Source organism: Pseudogymnoascus verrucosus, assembly GCF_001662655.1.
Source record: "Pseudogymnoascus verrucosus strain UAMH 10579 unplaced genomic scaffold scaffold_6, whole genome shotgun sequence".
NCBI classification, from domain to species: Eukaryota; Fungi; Ascomycota; class Leotiomycetes; order Thelebolales; family Thelebolaceae; genus Pseudogymnoascus; species Pseudogymnoascus verrucosus.
This window is the reverse complement of record NW_017263657.1, coordinates 260,268-276,152: the sequence shown is the minus strand read 5'-3', so window position 1 is coordinate 276,152 and position 15,885 is coordinate 260,268. Positions and strand designations below refer to the sequence as shown.

Sequence of the window (15,885 nt, the reverse complement as noted above, 5' to 3'; positions counted from 1 at the left end):
CCCCTTACTCTTCCTCACCACCATACAGTACAATAGTAGTAAGTACAGCAGTAAGTACAGCAGTAAGGATAAACCCAGCAAGTAAACACTATGCTATACTATACACACATCATATCAATCAATCAGCACATGTCTTCAAAAAACACAACCCCCAACTCCCTCCTTCCCCCGCCGCCGCCGTTAGATTATGAGACTGTCAAATCACCGAGGAAGCGATTAAGGGCGCGGCGGTGCACATCTTCAATTCCAAGATCAGCGCGTGCGTGTGCGGGCGGCATCTTCTTCCCGTTCACGTACACACAGACCGCAACTCCCGCCCCTCCCATCGACGCGCGCGCGTCCATTGCTTGTTGCTTGCTTGCTTGCTTGCTTGCTTGCTTGCTTGCTTGCTTGCTTGCTTGCTTGCTTGCTTGCTTGCTTGCTTGCTTGCTTGCTTGCTTGCTTGCTTGCTCTTTTCCCACCGCCTTTTCGTGTCGCGCGGGAACAGGATTAGTACGGCGCCAGTACATTCCACAATTGTATCGTGGACTAAGATTACCCACGTATCCTCGACTATCCACCCTCTACATCCCATCCCATCCACGATCTATAATCCCTATCCCCCCCCCTCCCACTCACTCAAACTAAGCTCACAAATAAAGTGGGAAATATTCAAAATCTGTAGATATGGTCACGTACCACAAAGATCTCCCCCCTCCCCGCCCTAGTTCATGCATACTAACCATTTATACATGCGTTGTTTGGACCGACCTTCCTGCTACTACATAAGTGTGCTTTGTTGGACGTGGGGAAAGGGTAATCGATGATCAATCTCAATCTCAATCTCCCCCCATCATCGCCCATCGGCCGTTTCAGAAAGAAAGACGACCAGGAAACGGCAAGACAAACGGGGCCCCCACGCGACGGAAACATCCATCGCAGGTTGTAGTGGTTTAATAGCAGGGTGCGGGCGGGCCAACACACACGACACGACAATCACCAGCCAGAGGGATAACAACGCCATATCGCGACGACGCGGGTAGTGACCTCCCCTCCCCTCCCCTCCCATCCTCGACGCCGGCGTCCCTCCCTCCAATATTACTAAAACCCCACACACAGCACCAGCGCGTCCTCTCCATGCACGGCGTCCAACTAACTAACATATGCACCCTCCTCCCTCCACTGTGGAAGAAGAGACCCGGCACGACAAGAACCGAACCCGAAGCCGCGACTAACAGCACGCACCACGCAACACCCCCCGGCTCCGCGGTCTTTGTCTCGCATCGCCGAGAAAGCAGATGGAGATGGGGAGCTGGGGGTTTGGGTTGTACTGCATCTCTAGTCAGCATCTATTTATTCACAGTCGCCCATAGAACAACGCAGGAGGAGCTGTCCATCCTGCAATAGCTATCCTGTATCCTGTACGCTGTAATGCGCATGTAGCAAGCATATGCCCACCTGCAAACCACCTCTCAACGACCCCTACCTCTTAAATTGCCAAGCTGCCACAAAAAACACTTATCGATCGGCAAGCAAGCAAGCAACGACGCCACCAAGGGTCCCCTTCTTCTTCCGTACCGTACCCCCATTCCTGTGCTTGAGGCATTTTTGGCAGCGAATCGCTCTGCGTCGGAGCTTTAAGGGAGGAAGCATCAACGGCACTATCGAGGTTGGGGACTAGTGCCCGTGAACCGGCGATGGGGCATTTCGTCATAGCGGTTGAAGTTGGGGGTACGGTGGCCGAGGAGGGTTAGGCGAGTACGGGGAGCGGTGTAGGCCTGTTTTTTTGTTGGTTTTGGTGTTGGCCCGGTTTGTGGGTGCCTGGTGTGTTAGGCGTGAAGTTGGGATTCAAAGATTTTTGGAAATTAGTCACGTGGATGTTTGACTTTAAAAAAATATCGAATCCTCCATCCTATCTTTACTGTAAGCCGGAATACACTGCAAAAGAAACAGATAGACTTACAATCATAACCTCTTTTCTCAAATATGTTTTCCTCAATTACATTCACGTGACTGTTCCCACGTGAATCCTCACACGTGATATCGAAATTAAACTCCGCCAAGAAATACAATCCCATTTTAGCGAGGCCATCACGAGAATCTATCCCGAAGCTCCTCGACGACGCTCCCGCAAGCTCTTGATTGTCCCCCTCCCAATTGAACCACCCCCTCCACACACGCCATCATGAACTCCTTCCGCATTGCCCGCGCGGCCCTGCGCGTTCGCGCCCCTGCCATGAAGGCTCCTGTCCAGCGCAGAGGATATGCTGAGGCTGTCTCGGATAAGGTCGGTTGCTTGACTTCGGAGGAAGATTTTGGGGAGCGGAATGGCTAATGGAGATGTTGCAGATCAAGCTGAGCTTGAACCTTCCTCACCAGGTATGCGAATCTATGTTTTTTCGATGAGATGGGCCGGATTGAGATGGATGGGAGATGGGTGGTTGTGGTGGATGCTTAGCCGATTTGGAGGAGGGAATTTGACGACAAACACAACGGGGAGCCATTGGATATCGGGAGGGAGTGGAAATGGGAGATTGAAGAGATGGCTGACGTGTGTGTGTCTTATAGAAGGTCTACACCTCCCACGACGTCGTCCAGGTCAACATCGCCGCCGAGTCTGGAGAGATGGGTCTCCTCGCCAACCACGTCCCTTCGATCGAGCAGCTCAAGCCTGGATTGATCGAGGTCATTGAGGAGAGCGCTGGCAGCAAGCAGTTTTTCCGTGCGTCTTCCCCACCTTCCACCCGATACATATCTTGAACCAGCAAATTGCACCGAACCGAGGTCGAATTGCGTCAGGAGATAATTGTGTCGGGATATCTAAAGGGATGGAAGCTAACGGGTGTAATTGATATAGTGTCCGGTGGCTTCGCCGTCATGAACCCCAACTCCGTCCTCAGCATCAACGCCGTCGAGGGTTTCCCCCTTGAGGACTTCAGCATCGAGGCTGTGCGCTCGCAGCTCACCGAGGCGCAGAAGGTGGCTAGCGGCAACGGCAGCGCGACGGAGATCGCTGAGGCCAACATCGAGATTGAGGTAAGCCGAGCCATACATACTATCCAACCTGCAAATCTGCAGCAGTTGGAAGAATTGGACACGGGGACATTGTGCTGACTGAGAAAACGTAATAGGTTCTGGAGAGTCTGCAGGCTGCGCTCAAGTAATCCTTCGGATTGCTTGAGATTGTTATAGAGGGCTTTTAGAGATGGTAAAGTTGTATTAAAAACCGTACCGTGTATATCCAAAGAATGTTCGAGATCGCGTCGTGTTATGTGAGCTGGGTCCGCGTGAATGTCGGGGGTGTTGTGCATGTCGTCGCTTGATGTGCCCCTTATGTTGATGTGACAACTATTATTGTTGTAGGTAAGTGGTTTTCATTACATATGTCAGAGTTCATATCGTATCATTTGTTATAAAGTAGGCAAGAGCTGCCAGTCACTCGCACTTTCCCTTTCTACAACTTCAATTCATCCTTTTGGAAGAGGCAAGAGCAAACCTCCCTTCGTGCCTTCCCTTTCAACTCCTGCGATGAAAGTGGCAAGAGCAACCACCCTCCAGTCGCACTTTCCCTTTCCACTTCTCGATGAAGAAGGCAAGAGCAGCCCTCCAGTCGTGCCTTCCTTCTATACTGCTGCAAAGTCCCAGGCACTCGCTTTGGCAGCTGCTCTCCCATTTCCATGTCCACTCCTATATACCAAGCATGGCTACATGGTTGTGAGCGTGCGTCCGTTGTATGCCTTCATTCTTTTAACCAAGTTCTCTTCTCTGCATACTTTATCCCAAGACTATTCTATTCCCAGGGGGTCCGAGAATATCTCTATTATCCTGCAACCACCCCAGACCTCTTAAACTCCATACATCATTCAATCTCCTCCAGCATCTCAACTCGTCAACAAACACCCTCCCCACAAACGATGGGCCCCTCCAAAAAACACAAACAAAACCTCTCCGCCTCCTCCAACACACCGCTAGCAGGCAACTCCATCTCCGGCGCCGCAGCAGAACTATCACGCATCCATTCCCTCGCTCAACCCCCCGACATCCCCACAGCAGCAGACCAAGACCTCAATCTCTCCGCGCGCCAACAACGTGATCGATCGCTTGACAGCCACAGTCAAAACCACCACCATCACCACCACCGCCACCGCCACGCCGCGCGTCAAGCTCTCTCCTCCCTCCTCCACGAGAGCGGGACATCCGGCCACTTCGGACTGGGCCTCGGTATCCACCGCCGGAATTTCGGACTGGACTTAGACGTCGATGGAAAGAAAAATGAAGGCGGTGAGGCTAGCGGAGCAACGCCGGGGACGGAGATGCTGAAGCAGCTTGTGAGGGATGTCCCGAGGCAGATTGCTAGTGAGGTGCCGAAGCAGATAGGGAGGTATTTGGATGGGAGAGGGGAGGTGAGGGATGAGGTTGCGGTGGGGGTGGGGGTTAAGACGAGGGGGACGGAGGTGGGGGTTAGAGTGGAGGGGGCCAAGGGGTGGTGGAGGGGTGGGAGGGGTGAGTCGGCTTCGCAGGTTGAAGCTGCTCCTCCACCAGCACCGGCTCCCCAACCTGAAGCTGCTCCTCCAGCGGCACCTGCTTCTGAGGCGGCACTGGCTCCTCGGCAGCCGTTGGCAGTCGATAAATCGGCGACACTGCAACTAGCCAAGCGATACAGCTGCCACATCTGTCGGTTTATCAACGAAGAAATTGAAAGATGCGCTTCCTGTGGACATCGTCTGTGCATCGACTGCGAGTGGCTCCTGCCCATTGCCAAAACGGACGGGGCAGCCCAAGAATTTGCAATATATGAAGACAGCGACGCTATGGAGGCTCGGGATATGGAGATGGAGGATCGGAGGCGGACTGAAAATATTTATACGCCAAGTGAGTTCGAGCAGGAGAACTATGTGGATCCAGATACCCCTGATTTACCTCCGAACGTATGGGCTCGACAGGCGGCTTTGGCGAAGGCGCATTATACGACGCCGCAGTCGCCGACTGATGGTTCGCCTTATTATACAACTACCCAGTCACCAACTATCCGTTCGCCTCCGCCATCTCCTGTGGATCTATCACATCTCAGCGCTAGCGACTACCCAGAGCCTCTACGACTTGCACCTTCTCCTGTTAGACCTCCGGGACCGAGAAGTCGCAGGGTTGTGAGGGATAATCCCTTTGTTGTGGCTGATCAGCTTTCAGCTCATCATGGGCGTGTTATGAGGGTCGATAGTGAGGCGGGGATTCGAAGCCGTGATGGACAGGCTAGTCCGCAGCCAGGTCGATACTCTGCCAGGGCTAGAGCATTGGCACGCAGGATGGAAGAGAGGGATGAAGACAGGCGCACGTGGCTGGCTAATAAAAGCCGTGGTGAGCAGCCTAGTCCGCAACCAGGTCGATATTCTGCTAGGACTTTGGCTTCCAGAGAAAGGGAGGAAGATAAGAGGGATTCTCAGAGACGTATGTGGCAGACCAATAGAGTCCCTCTCCCAGGATTCGGCGCTGAGCGTGAGGGTGCTCGTCGGGCGTCACGGGGTGAGAAGGTGTCTGCTGTTGAAAGGGCGCCTAGACCCAAGAAGTTTGATCCGGTTATGTCGGGGACGCTGACGCCTTCGGAGTCTAAGGCTGGCGGTGGCAATGTTGTGGAGGAGGGCGGGGTTCATGCTCTTCCTGTTCCTGATGGGGGCAAAAATGGGGATGAGAAAGGATATAAGAAACAGGATGGATCTGAGGGTTCGTCTTCTGGATCGCATGGGGATTGTAAAGTTTGTCCTTGCTCGAAGGTGGTGCAGAACTCGCAAGGTTGTTGCCCGTTACGCTCGCTTCACTGTGGGTGTGGTTTTCCTACTTGGGGTTGGGATGGCCAGGTGGGTTGTCAGCTCCAGACAGGGTACGCAGCATCCCTTTTCTATCCCTCCTATGGCTATAATCCACCACTTCATCCCTATCCTACCGCTGGCTCTGGGTATTGTGGGCATGTCCGCAATGAGCAGGCTCAGACGGTTTTGTGGGTTCAGATGCCTTCGTATGGGGCCGCAGGTGGCTTGGGGTGTTGTGGTGGAGGGAACGGAGGGTGGGGTGGAAGGAATGGAGGATGTCAAGTTGTATCAACTGGTAATTCGTGTCAATGCCACTGTGGGAAGGGAAGTCGACGAGGTTCTGCTCAAGTGGGGAAGGGGGATCCGGCGATTGGGGGAAGATTGTGAAGGGTATTGGGTATTGGGTATTGGGTATTTTTAGAGTTGAATGGGCGGTTGGTAGGAAGCAGGATGAAAGAATTGGAAGTTTGTTTGCTTGTGGGTGCGATGAGTGTCTTTGTATTTGTGAAATTGCTTTGTTATATTTACTCTATGCTGTGCTATAATTTCGATGGCTTCTGGATGCAATTGAATTTATGATCGACATATTTTCACATTTATATTCAAATGTATTATTTCGAATATTTTTGGACAATTCCTCTACCTTCACAACCACACAAACAAACAAACACCACTTACACCACTCTTCACCGCTGAACACTACCAACACCCCCTTTTATCACGGATCCTCACATCTTCGTCGTGCACACTCACGCTTACGAGAGACCAAATAACCGCACATTCGGAACTCAATACTTCCGGTATAGTGTAGGGGTTAACATAACCCGCTTTCAAGAAATTTTCTCTGGAGCCGGGTAGCCCCGGGTTCGATTCCCGGTACCGGAATTTATACGTTTGTTTTGCTTGTCCCGTGAGGGGTGAGTCAAAGTTTTGAATTTTTTTGGTGCTGTATGTAGGTGGGTAGTGTGGTGTGGTGTTGTGTGGTGTAGTGGTGTGATTTGGGGAGGTTGGGGGAGTTGGTGGGGTGTTGGAGGAGGGGGGATAATTTTTTGGGGAATGCTTGCAAAAAAAAAAGAAGGGCACACACACAACTGCAATTTTTTAAGAGCGCGTAATTTTGTAGAGTGGAAAAATAAAATTATTTTTATTCCATTAGAATCACAAAACAGATATCGTATCAATTATGTGTACCTTGCATTCATTTCTGAACTATGCTACTCTCACTATGGCACCCCATATCTCCCTTGGCGGCATCACCTCGACTTTTCTTCTCGGCCGGCCTCCAGCTTGTCAGCCTTTCCCCCCATCCCCCACCAACTCGCAATGCTCGCCACCTATCGACTACATTACAAAGACCAAAAATAAACGCCAATATCAAAGAATGAAGAGAGATGAGCAGAGACAGAGCCTAGCCAAACTAGCTACTATGACCAACTATCCACCCACCCCCTCCCGCAAAGCCCATGCAGTATATCCCCTTAGTTATCATCCGTAAATCTAAGCCTTGTCGCGCAGATGCTTGGGGATGTACTTCCCAGCACCACCGCTGGCCTTCAGTGGCTCAGCAGGAGGCGCAGGAGACCTACTCTCGCGCTCGTTCTCGTTGCGATCGGTGCGGCCGCGGACTGGACCGGTTCCAGACGCGGTGCGAGCGATAACAGGAGCCTCGCGATCGCGGGACTCAGGCGCGGGAGAGGTGCCAGAGGCGGCTCTCGCGGCCTCCTTGTCTCTCCAGCTGGGCTTTCCGCCGGCGAGGGCAAGACGAGGTGGGCCTGACGGGCGGTCGTTGGAGTCTGTGCGGGCAAAGGGAGCGGCGGGAGCGGCGGGGGAGGCGGTGCGTTCAGATGGGACTTCTTGGCCTGCGGCTCTGAGGGCCTCCTTCTCTCTCCAGCCGAGCTTGGCGCCGGCGAGTGGGAGAGGTGGGCGGCGGTCGCTTGAGGCGCTACGCTCTGGCTCTGCTGCGCGGACTGGGAGACCACCGGTGGCTCTGGCACCTGCTCTGCGAGCAAGGGCCTCCTCCTCACGGCGGGCTTGGAGGGCAGCCTTCTCGAGACCTTCTTGACGCTCCTTGTCACGCTGGGCCTTGAGCTCGGCGAACTCCTGTCTCCTGCGCTCCTCGCGGGCAGACTTCTCGGCGAGCTCAACGGCGGCGCGCTCCTCCTCCTCGCGGAGAATCCTCTCTTGCTCTTCACGCTCACGCTTCTCGCGGATCTTACGCTCCCTGTGCTCCTTGCGGCGCTGGTTGATTTGCTTCTCCAGCTCCTTCTCGGCATCACGACGGCGCTTCTCGAACTCATCGTGCCTGCGGGCAACGACGTCGGTCTTGAACTCCTCGTAGATGGGTGTGATTCTTGTCAGTCTCTTCGACAGCTCGAGATCCTCGGCGTGCTTCGCCTCAGCATCCCGAAGGACCTGCGACTTGGTCTTGTCGTACGCCTCAAGATCACGCTTGCGCTGTTCCTCGTAGTCGGCAGGGAGCTTCTTGGCCTCCTCCTTTCTGAACGCACGCTCGATGTGATCGATACGCTTACCAGCGATTCTCAACTTCTCGCTGGTGTCGTTCTTCTCACGCTCAAGCTGGGCAAGCTTCATGGCGCGGAGGCGGTTTCCATCAAGGTTGTCCAGGTCCTCAAGATCGATATCGAGAGCCTTGGTACCAATCTTGAGATCGGCAATCTGCTTCTTGAGCTCATCCTTGCGGACACGGTCGAGCTCAGCCTTCATGCGCTTCTCCTCACGCTCCTTCTGCTCCTGGGCAAGACGCTTATCTTCAGCCTCTTGGAGTTGTGCGGCTCTGATCTTCTTCTTTGTCGCATCTTCCTTCTCCTTGCGAGCGATAATCTCGTTAGCAGCCTCCTTTCTCTTGTGGATGATCTCCTTGCGTGCCAAAGTCTCATGATGTTCTTGCTCCGCGCCGGCCTTAGCCTTTGCTAATGCAATATCGCGAGCCTTGACCCGGGCTTGGTTGTAGGAAGGATCCACATATTGGCAAGTGATGTAAAGAGACTTGGCAAGGCGGGTAAGTTGAGTGCGGACAATTTCTGAAGGAGTGCTTTGGAGGCGTTGGACGGATTGAGATTCCGTCTCGGCAGAGCCAGCAGCAGATCCGGTGTGGACAGCCTTCGCCGAAGAGAAGACATCGGTATCGAAGCTGAGGACACCAGTGGCGTGATCCAGGCGGATAGCAAGGTCACCCTTCTTGTTTCCGTTCATGATGAACTTCTCGATAGTGTCCCTTGAAACATCGAATGGTGCTGGGAAGCGGGCAAGGTTCTCGACGAACTTCACATCGACAGTCTCATAAACCTGGGACAGTTGCTGGAATAGTCTGGTCAAGATAACTTGCTGGAGAGGAGCAATGTACTTGGCCATCTCTTCGTCTGCGCCAATCTTAGTCAGGATAGGAGAAATCTTTTGGCAGATCGAGAGAGGGTGGAAGTCCACCTCAAGGATGTTGTAAAGCGCGCGGATTTCTGGGCGGGCGCGGCTGAGAAGACCCTTGCTCATGGCATCCTTGAACAGGACCGCGCGGGTTGGTGCAGCGGACATGCCAAGAAGGTGTGTCAGGCGAGAGTTCTTGTTGTTCTTTGCTTGGTCAACATCGATCAAGGCTCCGCGGGATCTGGAGGTGCTGATGACGGGAATGGCCAAAGCAGACAACAGAACGAAGGAAGCAGCCTTGGTGAGATCGGCCTCGGATGCAGCTGGGTTTTCCGACTTCTTGCCCTGTCCTGACGCGACAATAGCAGCAGACTGGCGGAGAAGGTTGTAGTATCTAGACCAAGCAGCAGCGTGGAAAAGATAGTTCTCACCGACCAAAAAGATACGGGTAAGCTTCTCGTAGTAGTTGGCCATCATGATGTTCTTCGGTGGGCGTTTGCTGAGGTTGAGGAGGGTGTGGATGTCCTCAACACTGCGGAAAGCCTCTTGCCACAGCTCGAGCTCAACCGCAACATTCAGCTGCTGGAAACGCGTCTCCAAATGGCGCTGGAGAGTGTCTGGGTCGTTCAGGTTGATAGCGTGCATCTGCTGAGCGGAGTACTTGGCAGCAGTCTGGACGTGATTCCTCAGGAGCTCACAGAGTCTGCGGAACTCGGTCTTGCGTGCATATTTCTGGCAGAAGGCAAATGCCTGCATGGCAGTGCTCTGATACATAATTTCCAGGCGAGCATTGTTGCGGAGGATGTCGAGAACGGTGCGGTAAGTCTCCCACAGAAACTTCAACCAAGGAGTGACGATGGCTCGATCTGTGCGGTCGCGAGACTGCTCGCCGGATACGGTGGACAGGAGAATCGACTCTGGGGTTTCGCTGGCCTCGAGATCATCGATACTGGCGGTTGCTTGAGTAGTCTCGAGGGTGCTCTGGATTTCATCTGCCTTGGCCTGAGCCTCCTGGACCTTGGTCTCCGCGAGTTCGATGAATTTCTTGAGGACGAGCTATAAAATTTGAAGTTAGCGCCCAGTCCCTTCCTGACGCGATTTTATCCTCCTGGTTATGCTGAGCCTTACCTCGATGGTTCCGACGTTGGTGTTCTGGCTGATATTTTTGTACTGGTATAGGGCGTCCTTCGCGAGTTTTCCCTTCTTTTGTTCCACGGACTGCTCCACCAACAGGAGCATCACCGGCTCCAGCGACGCGATCGGAACATTTCTGGATCTCTTCGAGGTGATGTGCTCATGGAGCAGGACTAGAGCGGCTGAAGACTGGCCAACTCCCATCAACTGTAACCATTCGTTAGCATTTGTTAGATATAGGGCGCGAGCCGGTCGCGGGTGGCAAGGATCCTCTCTATGAACGCACCTCATGCGCCCTCTTGAGGACATTCTCCGGCTTTTGATGCGGCGGAGGAGGCATGCTGGGCGAGCTCTGTTGATCGATGATCGAAACTCGTGCAGGGTGTCCCAGAGGCGGTGGTCTTGTCGAGAATCGTCAGAATCGAATGTCGCGCTACGTTCAATTTTGCGGTTGTGTGAATCGGCCCACGAAAGGGCTTACCGAAACGCTAAACTATAATAGGACTAACCTATCCCGTACCCTTCGAAACACATTGGCGGCGTGACTTCAGTACCCATCTAATATTACGGACGGATACTCTTCTCTACTGCGAGATTGCAAAGCTCCTATGCTCTTCAGCACCAGCCCGACGCCGCAACTCCAAACATCATAAGAGCTGCCCTCAATTAATCATTCCGACGAAGATCGAAGAGCGACCTTCTCTATCCGATACTCCCATCGTCATCGTTCAATCGAGCCATCGCCAGCATGGGCTACGCATCTCGCGACGCGGCGGACCCGAGCCAAATCAAGAAGAACAAGCAGTCAATGGCAGACCTGAAGCTACGCCGCCTCACGGAATTGAACAATCGTTTACGAGAGGACCTTGAGCGCGAGCGCATTCCTGTCTCCCAAGCCGCAAGAAGGTACGCATCGCTCACTCACCCCCTTCACGACCGATCATCCCACTAACTTGCTCAGCATCATTGCCTACACTAATACGACACGCGACTTCATGGTTCCATCCGTTTGGGGACCAGTCGACAAGAAGGACGATCCATACACGCCACAACCGACCGGAGGGTGCTGCGTGGTGATGTAAGGAGGGGAATACGAATAATGGGGGAGTTTGGCCTGGCGTCATGAATTTAGCTGCTCGATAATCTGGAGAAAACAAAGGAAACACAGAAGAGAAGGGGGACGAGCGAGCATAGGATACCCGAAAGGATACTGCACACCGACAAACAAAGATTTCATACTACAACGACGGGGATGGGCCCTGAGGACAATTTCTCGTGGCGGAGGGCGTCCATCTTGCCACCACACTTACGATTATGGCTCTTTTTTTACGTCGCTTTCTTGTAACTATATAGGGTGGGAAAACCAATTGATTTATGTTATTGGCTATATATCTCCTGATGGAGTGAGTTCGTGATGACTGTGATTGGTAATTGTGCGCGAAGGAGTCTGAGGCCACGGAAGCATCGGACGAGCGCTCAGGCCTCCAACGAAGCTTTCAACGACCTAAAGCTGTATCTCCTGTATCACTTGATTATAATTTCGTATTATTTATCCATATGCACTGCCCGTATCTGGACTCTCGAAGTTCTGGGGCCAACCCCTAAAGGTGGCCCCGTTTTCCCCAGAAGGACGGGAGCACTAACGAAGATTAGCAAATGGTGACATGCATATGGCGGCCAACGAACCACAGCCACAGAGTCCAAATAAATCCTTCTTTTGCCAATTTCCAGAAGCCTAAAGCACGATTAAGGAGAACGTAATTTAACTTTGAATCGTTCATCTGAAGTTTCTAATCCTGGTAAAACGGCTTTGTTTCGTCGGACATCCCCAAACCAACTCGGCATCTACGGACTCGTTATGGAAGCTCCAAACGGCCTCGCAGCTTCTGCTCCGCATCCGCGGATTGTTATCAAGTTCTGTACACAGTGCAAGTGGATGCTTCGGGCTGCCTATGTATGTGCAAGCAAGCAGAATTCCTTCAATTATTCCCATGTTATATAACTAGAGTGTCTCAGAGAGACAACCCTGACGCACGTGACTACGTCATTGCCCCCTCACATATGCCTTTTTTGCTCGCGTTCTGGTCCCTTATTTATTCAGTTTATATATTGCAATCATACTTGGTTATATTGGCTCATTTTCCTAATTATTCACAGTTTGCACAAGAACTACTCTCGACCTTCTCGACGGACTTGGGAGAAGTTGCTCTTCAACCAGCGACTGGCGGAGTCTTCTCAATTGAGATATTCTACAATACCACACCCGGCTCTACTACCCAAGCCGAGACAGGAACAATAACGAACCTGACTGTGGAATCTAAGTTATTATGGGACCGAAAAACCGAGGGAGGTTTCCCTGGTAAGTCTTTTCTCCAAAAGCACCACCGGAGATTTTGGTTTTGTGTTTAAGAAAATATGGGAGGCAACGCCGGGTAAAATAAAGAGAAGGAAGAAGAAAAACATATCATACTTGACACAGTGCTAACCCAGATCTAGAAACCAAAGAAATCAAACGCCGAGTGCGAGACATCATAGACCCAAACCGAGACCTCGGCCACGTCGACGGCAAAAAGAAAGCCATCAGTCCCAGCGCCGAAACACCCACACTAGAGGCCACGACAGCCGCTCCAGCCACGACCACGGCGGCTACGTCAGCCTATCTGGGTTCTACAGGCCCCGAGGTCAGCCTTCGAGATTTTATAGCCGCAGGGGCCTCGACTGGCGATGTCACTAGTTCAGGCCGCGGGGGCGCGGAAGAGGAAGTGCTGGAGCATGATCAGTTGACTTTGGAAGCACAGCCGGGGGGTGGGAGGTATAAGAGAGTTGCGGGGGAGACTGGAATTATGGAGGAAGAGGTCGGGACTAAAGGAGTGATCTCTGATACGGCCTATGAAGAGAGGAAGAGGAATCCGGATGGGACGATTTGTGAGGATTGCTCTTGAGGGGATGGAAGGGGTGTTGTGAGAAGTACCTGTCATGACTGATTTTTTGGAGAAATGAAAGTTATGAATTATGGATTGAGGGTGTTGGTTAATTTGATGTGATGTATATCGCAGTTTGTATGTAAGAGAGAATCTCATGACACGAACATTACGAGATGATAAAAAGGGACAAAGTGTTTATTGCTAATTAGCAAGCTCAGTTTGCACGGCTCTCGTTTCTTTATCTGCGATAGAGGTGGTGACTTTCACTAGAGTAAAAATAGTATTGCGTTCGTCGTTTATTTTTGACGTGGGATAATATATATCAGCCAAACCTAAGTTTGCATGCCACTTCCTATGGTATACTAAATTCCAGGCGAACATACAGTATCAGCCCATCACTACTATCTCATATAAACCAGCCTCATCTCTCCTACCTCAAATATTTCGACAAAGGCCATGAGCTGTATTTATTAGATATTTATTACACGCCCAGCACAAACGTGACCATGAACATCGCAAAACGAAGAACCCGTTTTGATACCGAACAAGAAACTGACCAAGCTATGACACCAAATAACCGAGGCTGCAAACGGTGCAAGTCAGTGACTGCCCAGACCAATATTATGCCAAAGGATGACTACGCCGTGGGGTTATGAGGGAAAGGAGCTGGGAGGAAAGAAGGATATGCTAGGTGGTGAGAAGGGATGGAAGTGAGAAGGGATAGTAGTGAGAAGGGATAGTAGTGAGAAGGGATGGTAGTGAGAAGGGGCGGTAGTGAGAAGGGGTGGTAGTAAGAAGGGATGGTAGTGGGAAGAGAGCCTCTGGGATTATCACCCCTGTGTCGCGCATACGAATAGCGACCCTCTCACCATTTCGCCGGTTCATGTTGATTCTCAGAACTCTAGGACAATATGCCCTGGAGTGGAACAATCTCCGTGTGAACAGAGGTGAGAGGCCTATAGGATATACATTAGTAACTATAATATATAATATAAGATTATAGACTTACTTATAGCAACCCCCGCGCATAATCCTAAAGCCCCGAAAGGGATGCACTTGACCATGCAGTGAAGGCATATGTGTAGAGGGAGTGATCATTTCTATGATGCGTTTCACAGAATGTCGCTCTCGCTATAGCCATAGCTAATGGCGATTAAGTTAGGCTCGCTGGTGCGTTTCCGAAGTGGGTGGCGTCCCTCCCGTAAATAGTCATAGTTATAGTTGCTATGACTACTTACGGGAGGGATAGAGTCCAAGGAGTATTTGCTGAAATTTTAGAAATTATTACGTAGCAAGCTGTTTCTGTTTCTGATTCTGACATTATCACTCATCGTGAAAGTTTTAACTGCCGTTGCCACCCCAATATACTATGACATATAAACAACTTACGTAGACTTGATACTTCCCTTCCGAGACATCTGTGCTGCAGCCCTAAACTCCGTATCTGCTAGGGGCAACTGAATCTGTCAAACCTTGGAACAACGTAGTCAAGATTAACGCCCTGTTTCTTCCGAGAGGCAGGGCGAGCGGTGACACTACGTGGATCCTCAACTCCTTAGTATGGAGACAGACGGCTCAGCGAACCTCTTCTACGTCTAACTGGCAGTGAGAATCCGCCTTACAATCCCCTCCCGCCCTACCATACCTATGACAGCCCTTGGCAGATTTCGGAGTCGATCTCCAGACCGATCTTCGGTCATGCCCATACTTATACTAACGTCCTACTACTGTGCAATGATGTCGTCTCAAGCCCATCAAGCCACTCACCCCACGCCATCCTCGCCTAATCTTGGCATCTGATTGTGCAGCATCGCTCAAACGGGGAGCCAGTAACGCATGTGATATCTATATCCCGGCAGTGTGGTGCTGCCACCATCTCGCCGCACCGCGATTGCCCCTCACCATTGGTAAAGAAATGTCGTCCGCATCTCTCATGATTGGCCTTATCGCACCCTCGCCGGCCCGAAGTCGGAATTGAGATGCGCGCGCCCTCCACACCCACCAGGAATAGAAATGTTAATCGAAATCCTGGGGATGGTGGTGGTGGTTCATGGGGGTTATGGAACCAATCAAGCGGGCAAGCGTCTGGGAATCTTTGGCTCAGTATGGGTCTCTGCTTCCCCTCGCTTGGGCAATTACTCTGATACACATAATCGATATCTTGGACCCTAAAATGCGGCCAGTAGAGCCGTCAGATACAGATACGGCACACCACCCAGGATGTGACCTGCCCTAGACGTGCAAGTGCCCGCAACCCGTTCGCTTGCGCTCCAGGGATTCCTAGCACAAGTTCCATTTTGTGGAAAGGCGCCGGAGCCGCGGGGGTGCCATAGCGCGGGGGTCCCGGACGGCTGTGCGTCATTCGTGGGAGTGCCCGGAGTCGGATATCTGTCAGTACCGTTTACAATAACTGATTGTATCCATACCCCAAGCCGAAACCCCAGCAGAATATATTGTTTGCGCGGGGAAATTTTTGATGAAGTGGTGGGGGGGACGAGGGCTGTAAACCCGCTGCAGCATCTATACGCGAGGTAGACGCTACATGTGGAATTTAAGGTTGTGTATGGTCGAGTGTATGGTCGGCGATTGCGAACCAAACTCGCGGACCCGGGCCTCCTCACCGCCAGACACGGCATGAGTGAACTACAATGCAGTGTTGCGCG

General features: G+C 52.1%; 5 protein-coding genes and 1 non-coding gene across 6 annotated transcripts; 5 read left to right on the top strand and 1 right to left on the bottom strand.

Moving 5' to 3' along the window:
- Positions 1 to 2,023: 2,023 nt before the first annotated feature.
- Positions 2,024 to 3,238, top strand: ATP16 (delta subunit of the central stalk of mitochondrial F1F0 ATP synthase, atp16). The gene is made up of 5 exons (XM_018271578.2): positions 2,024 to 2,266; positions 2,329 to 2,358; positions 2,548 to 2,701; positions 2,837 to 3,015; positions 3,111 to 3,238. Exons 1-5 carry the CDS (start codon positions 2,165 to 2,167, stop codon positions 3,141 to 3,143), a joined length of 498 nt encoding a protein of 165 aa, XP_018133442.1. The 5' UTR covers positions 2,024 to 2,164; the 3' UTR covers positions 3,144 to 3,238.
- A 430-nt stretch (positions 3,239 to 3,668) lies between these two features.
- On the top strand, positions 3,669 to 6,237 carry VE01_02066 (uncharacterized protein; the record flags this gene model as incomplete). Its single annotated transcript, XM_018271577.2, has 2 exons — positions 3,669 to 5,697; positions 6,233 to 6,237. The coding sequence occupies exons 1-2, from the start codon at positions 3,894 to 3,896 to the stop codon at positions 6,235 to 6,237; spliced, it is 1,809 nt and encodes a 602-aa protein (XP_018133443.1). The 5' UTR covers positions 3,669 to 3,893.
- Positions 6,238 to 6,579: 342 nt separating this feature from the next.
- Positions 6,580 to 6,669, top strand: VE01_02065 (the record flags this gene model as incomplete). The annotated part of the gene is made up of 1 exon: positions 6,580 to 6,669. It is a non-coding gene; the product is annotated as a tRNA-Glu (tRNA).
- A 299-nt stretch (positions 6,670 to 6,968) lies between these two features.
- TIF32 (eukaryotic translation initiation factor 3 subunit A) lies at positions 6,969 to 10,713 on the bottom strand. Its single transcript, XM_018271576.2, has 3 exons — positions 10,585 to 10,713; positions 10,293 to 10,505; positions 6,969 to 10,220 (listed from the first exon to the last, which is right to left on the bottom strand). Exons 1-3 carry the CDS (start codon positions 10,636 to 10,638, stop codon positions 7,281 to 7,283), a joined length of 3,207 nt encoding a protein of 1,068 aa, XP_018133441.1. The 5' UTR covers positions 10,639 to 10,713; the 3' UTR covers positions 6,969 to 7,280.
- Positions 10,714 to 10,840: 127 nt separating this feature from the next.
- GNG1 (Guanine nucleotide-binding protein subunit gamma) lies at positions 10,841 to 11,686 on the top strand. The gene is made up of 2 exons (XM_018271575.2): positions 10,841 to 11,204; positions 11,260 to 11,686. Exons 1-2 carry the CDS (start codon positions 11,047 to 11,049, stop codon positions 11,378 to 11,380), a joined length of 279 nt encoding a protein of 92 aa, XP_018133439.1. The 5' UTR covers positions 10,841 to 11,046; the 3' UTR covers positions 11,381 to 11,686.
- On the top strand, positions 11,687 to 13,479 carry VE01_02062 (uncharacterized protein). Its single transcript, XM_018271574.2, has 3 exons — positions 11,687 to 12,252; positions 12,456 to 12,657; positions 12,795 to 13,479. Exons 1-3 carry the CDS (start codon positions 12,157 to 12,159, stop codon positions 13,238 to 13,240), a joined length of 744 nt encoding a protein of 247 aa, XP_018133440.1. The 5' UTR covers positions 11,687 to 12,156; the 3' UTR covers positions 13,241 to 13,479.
- The last annotated feature ends 2,406 nt before the right edge of the window (positions 13,480 to 15,885 follow it).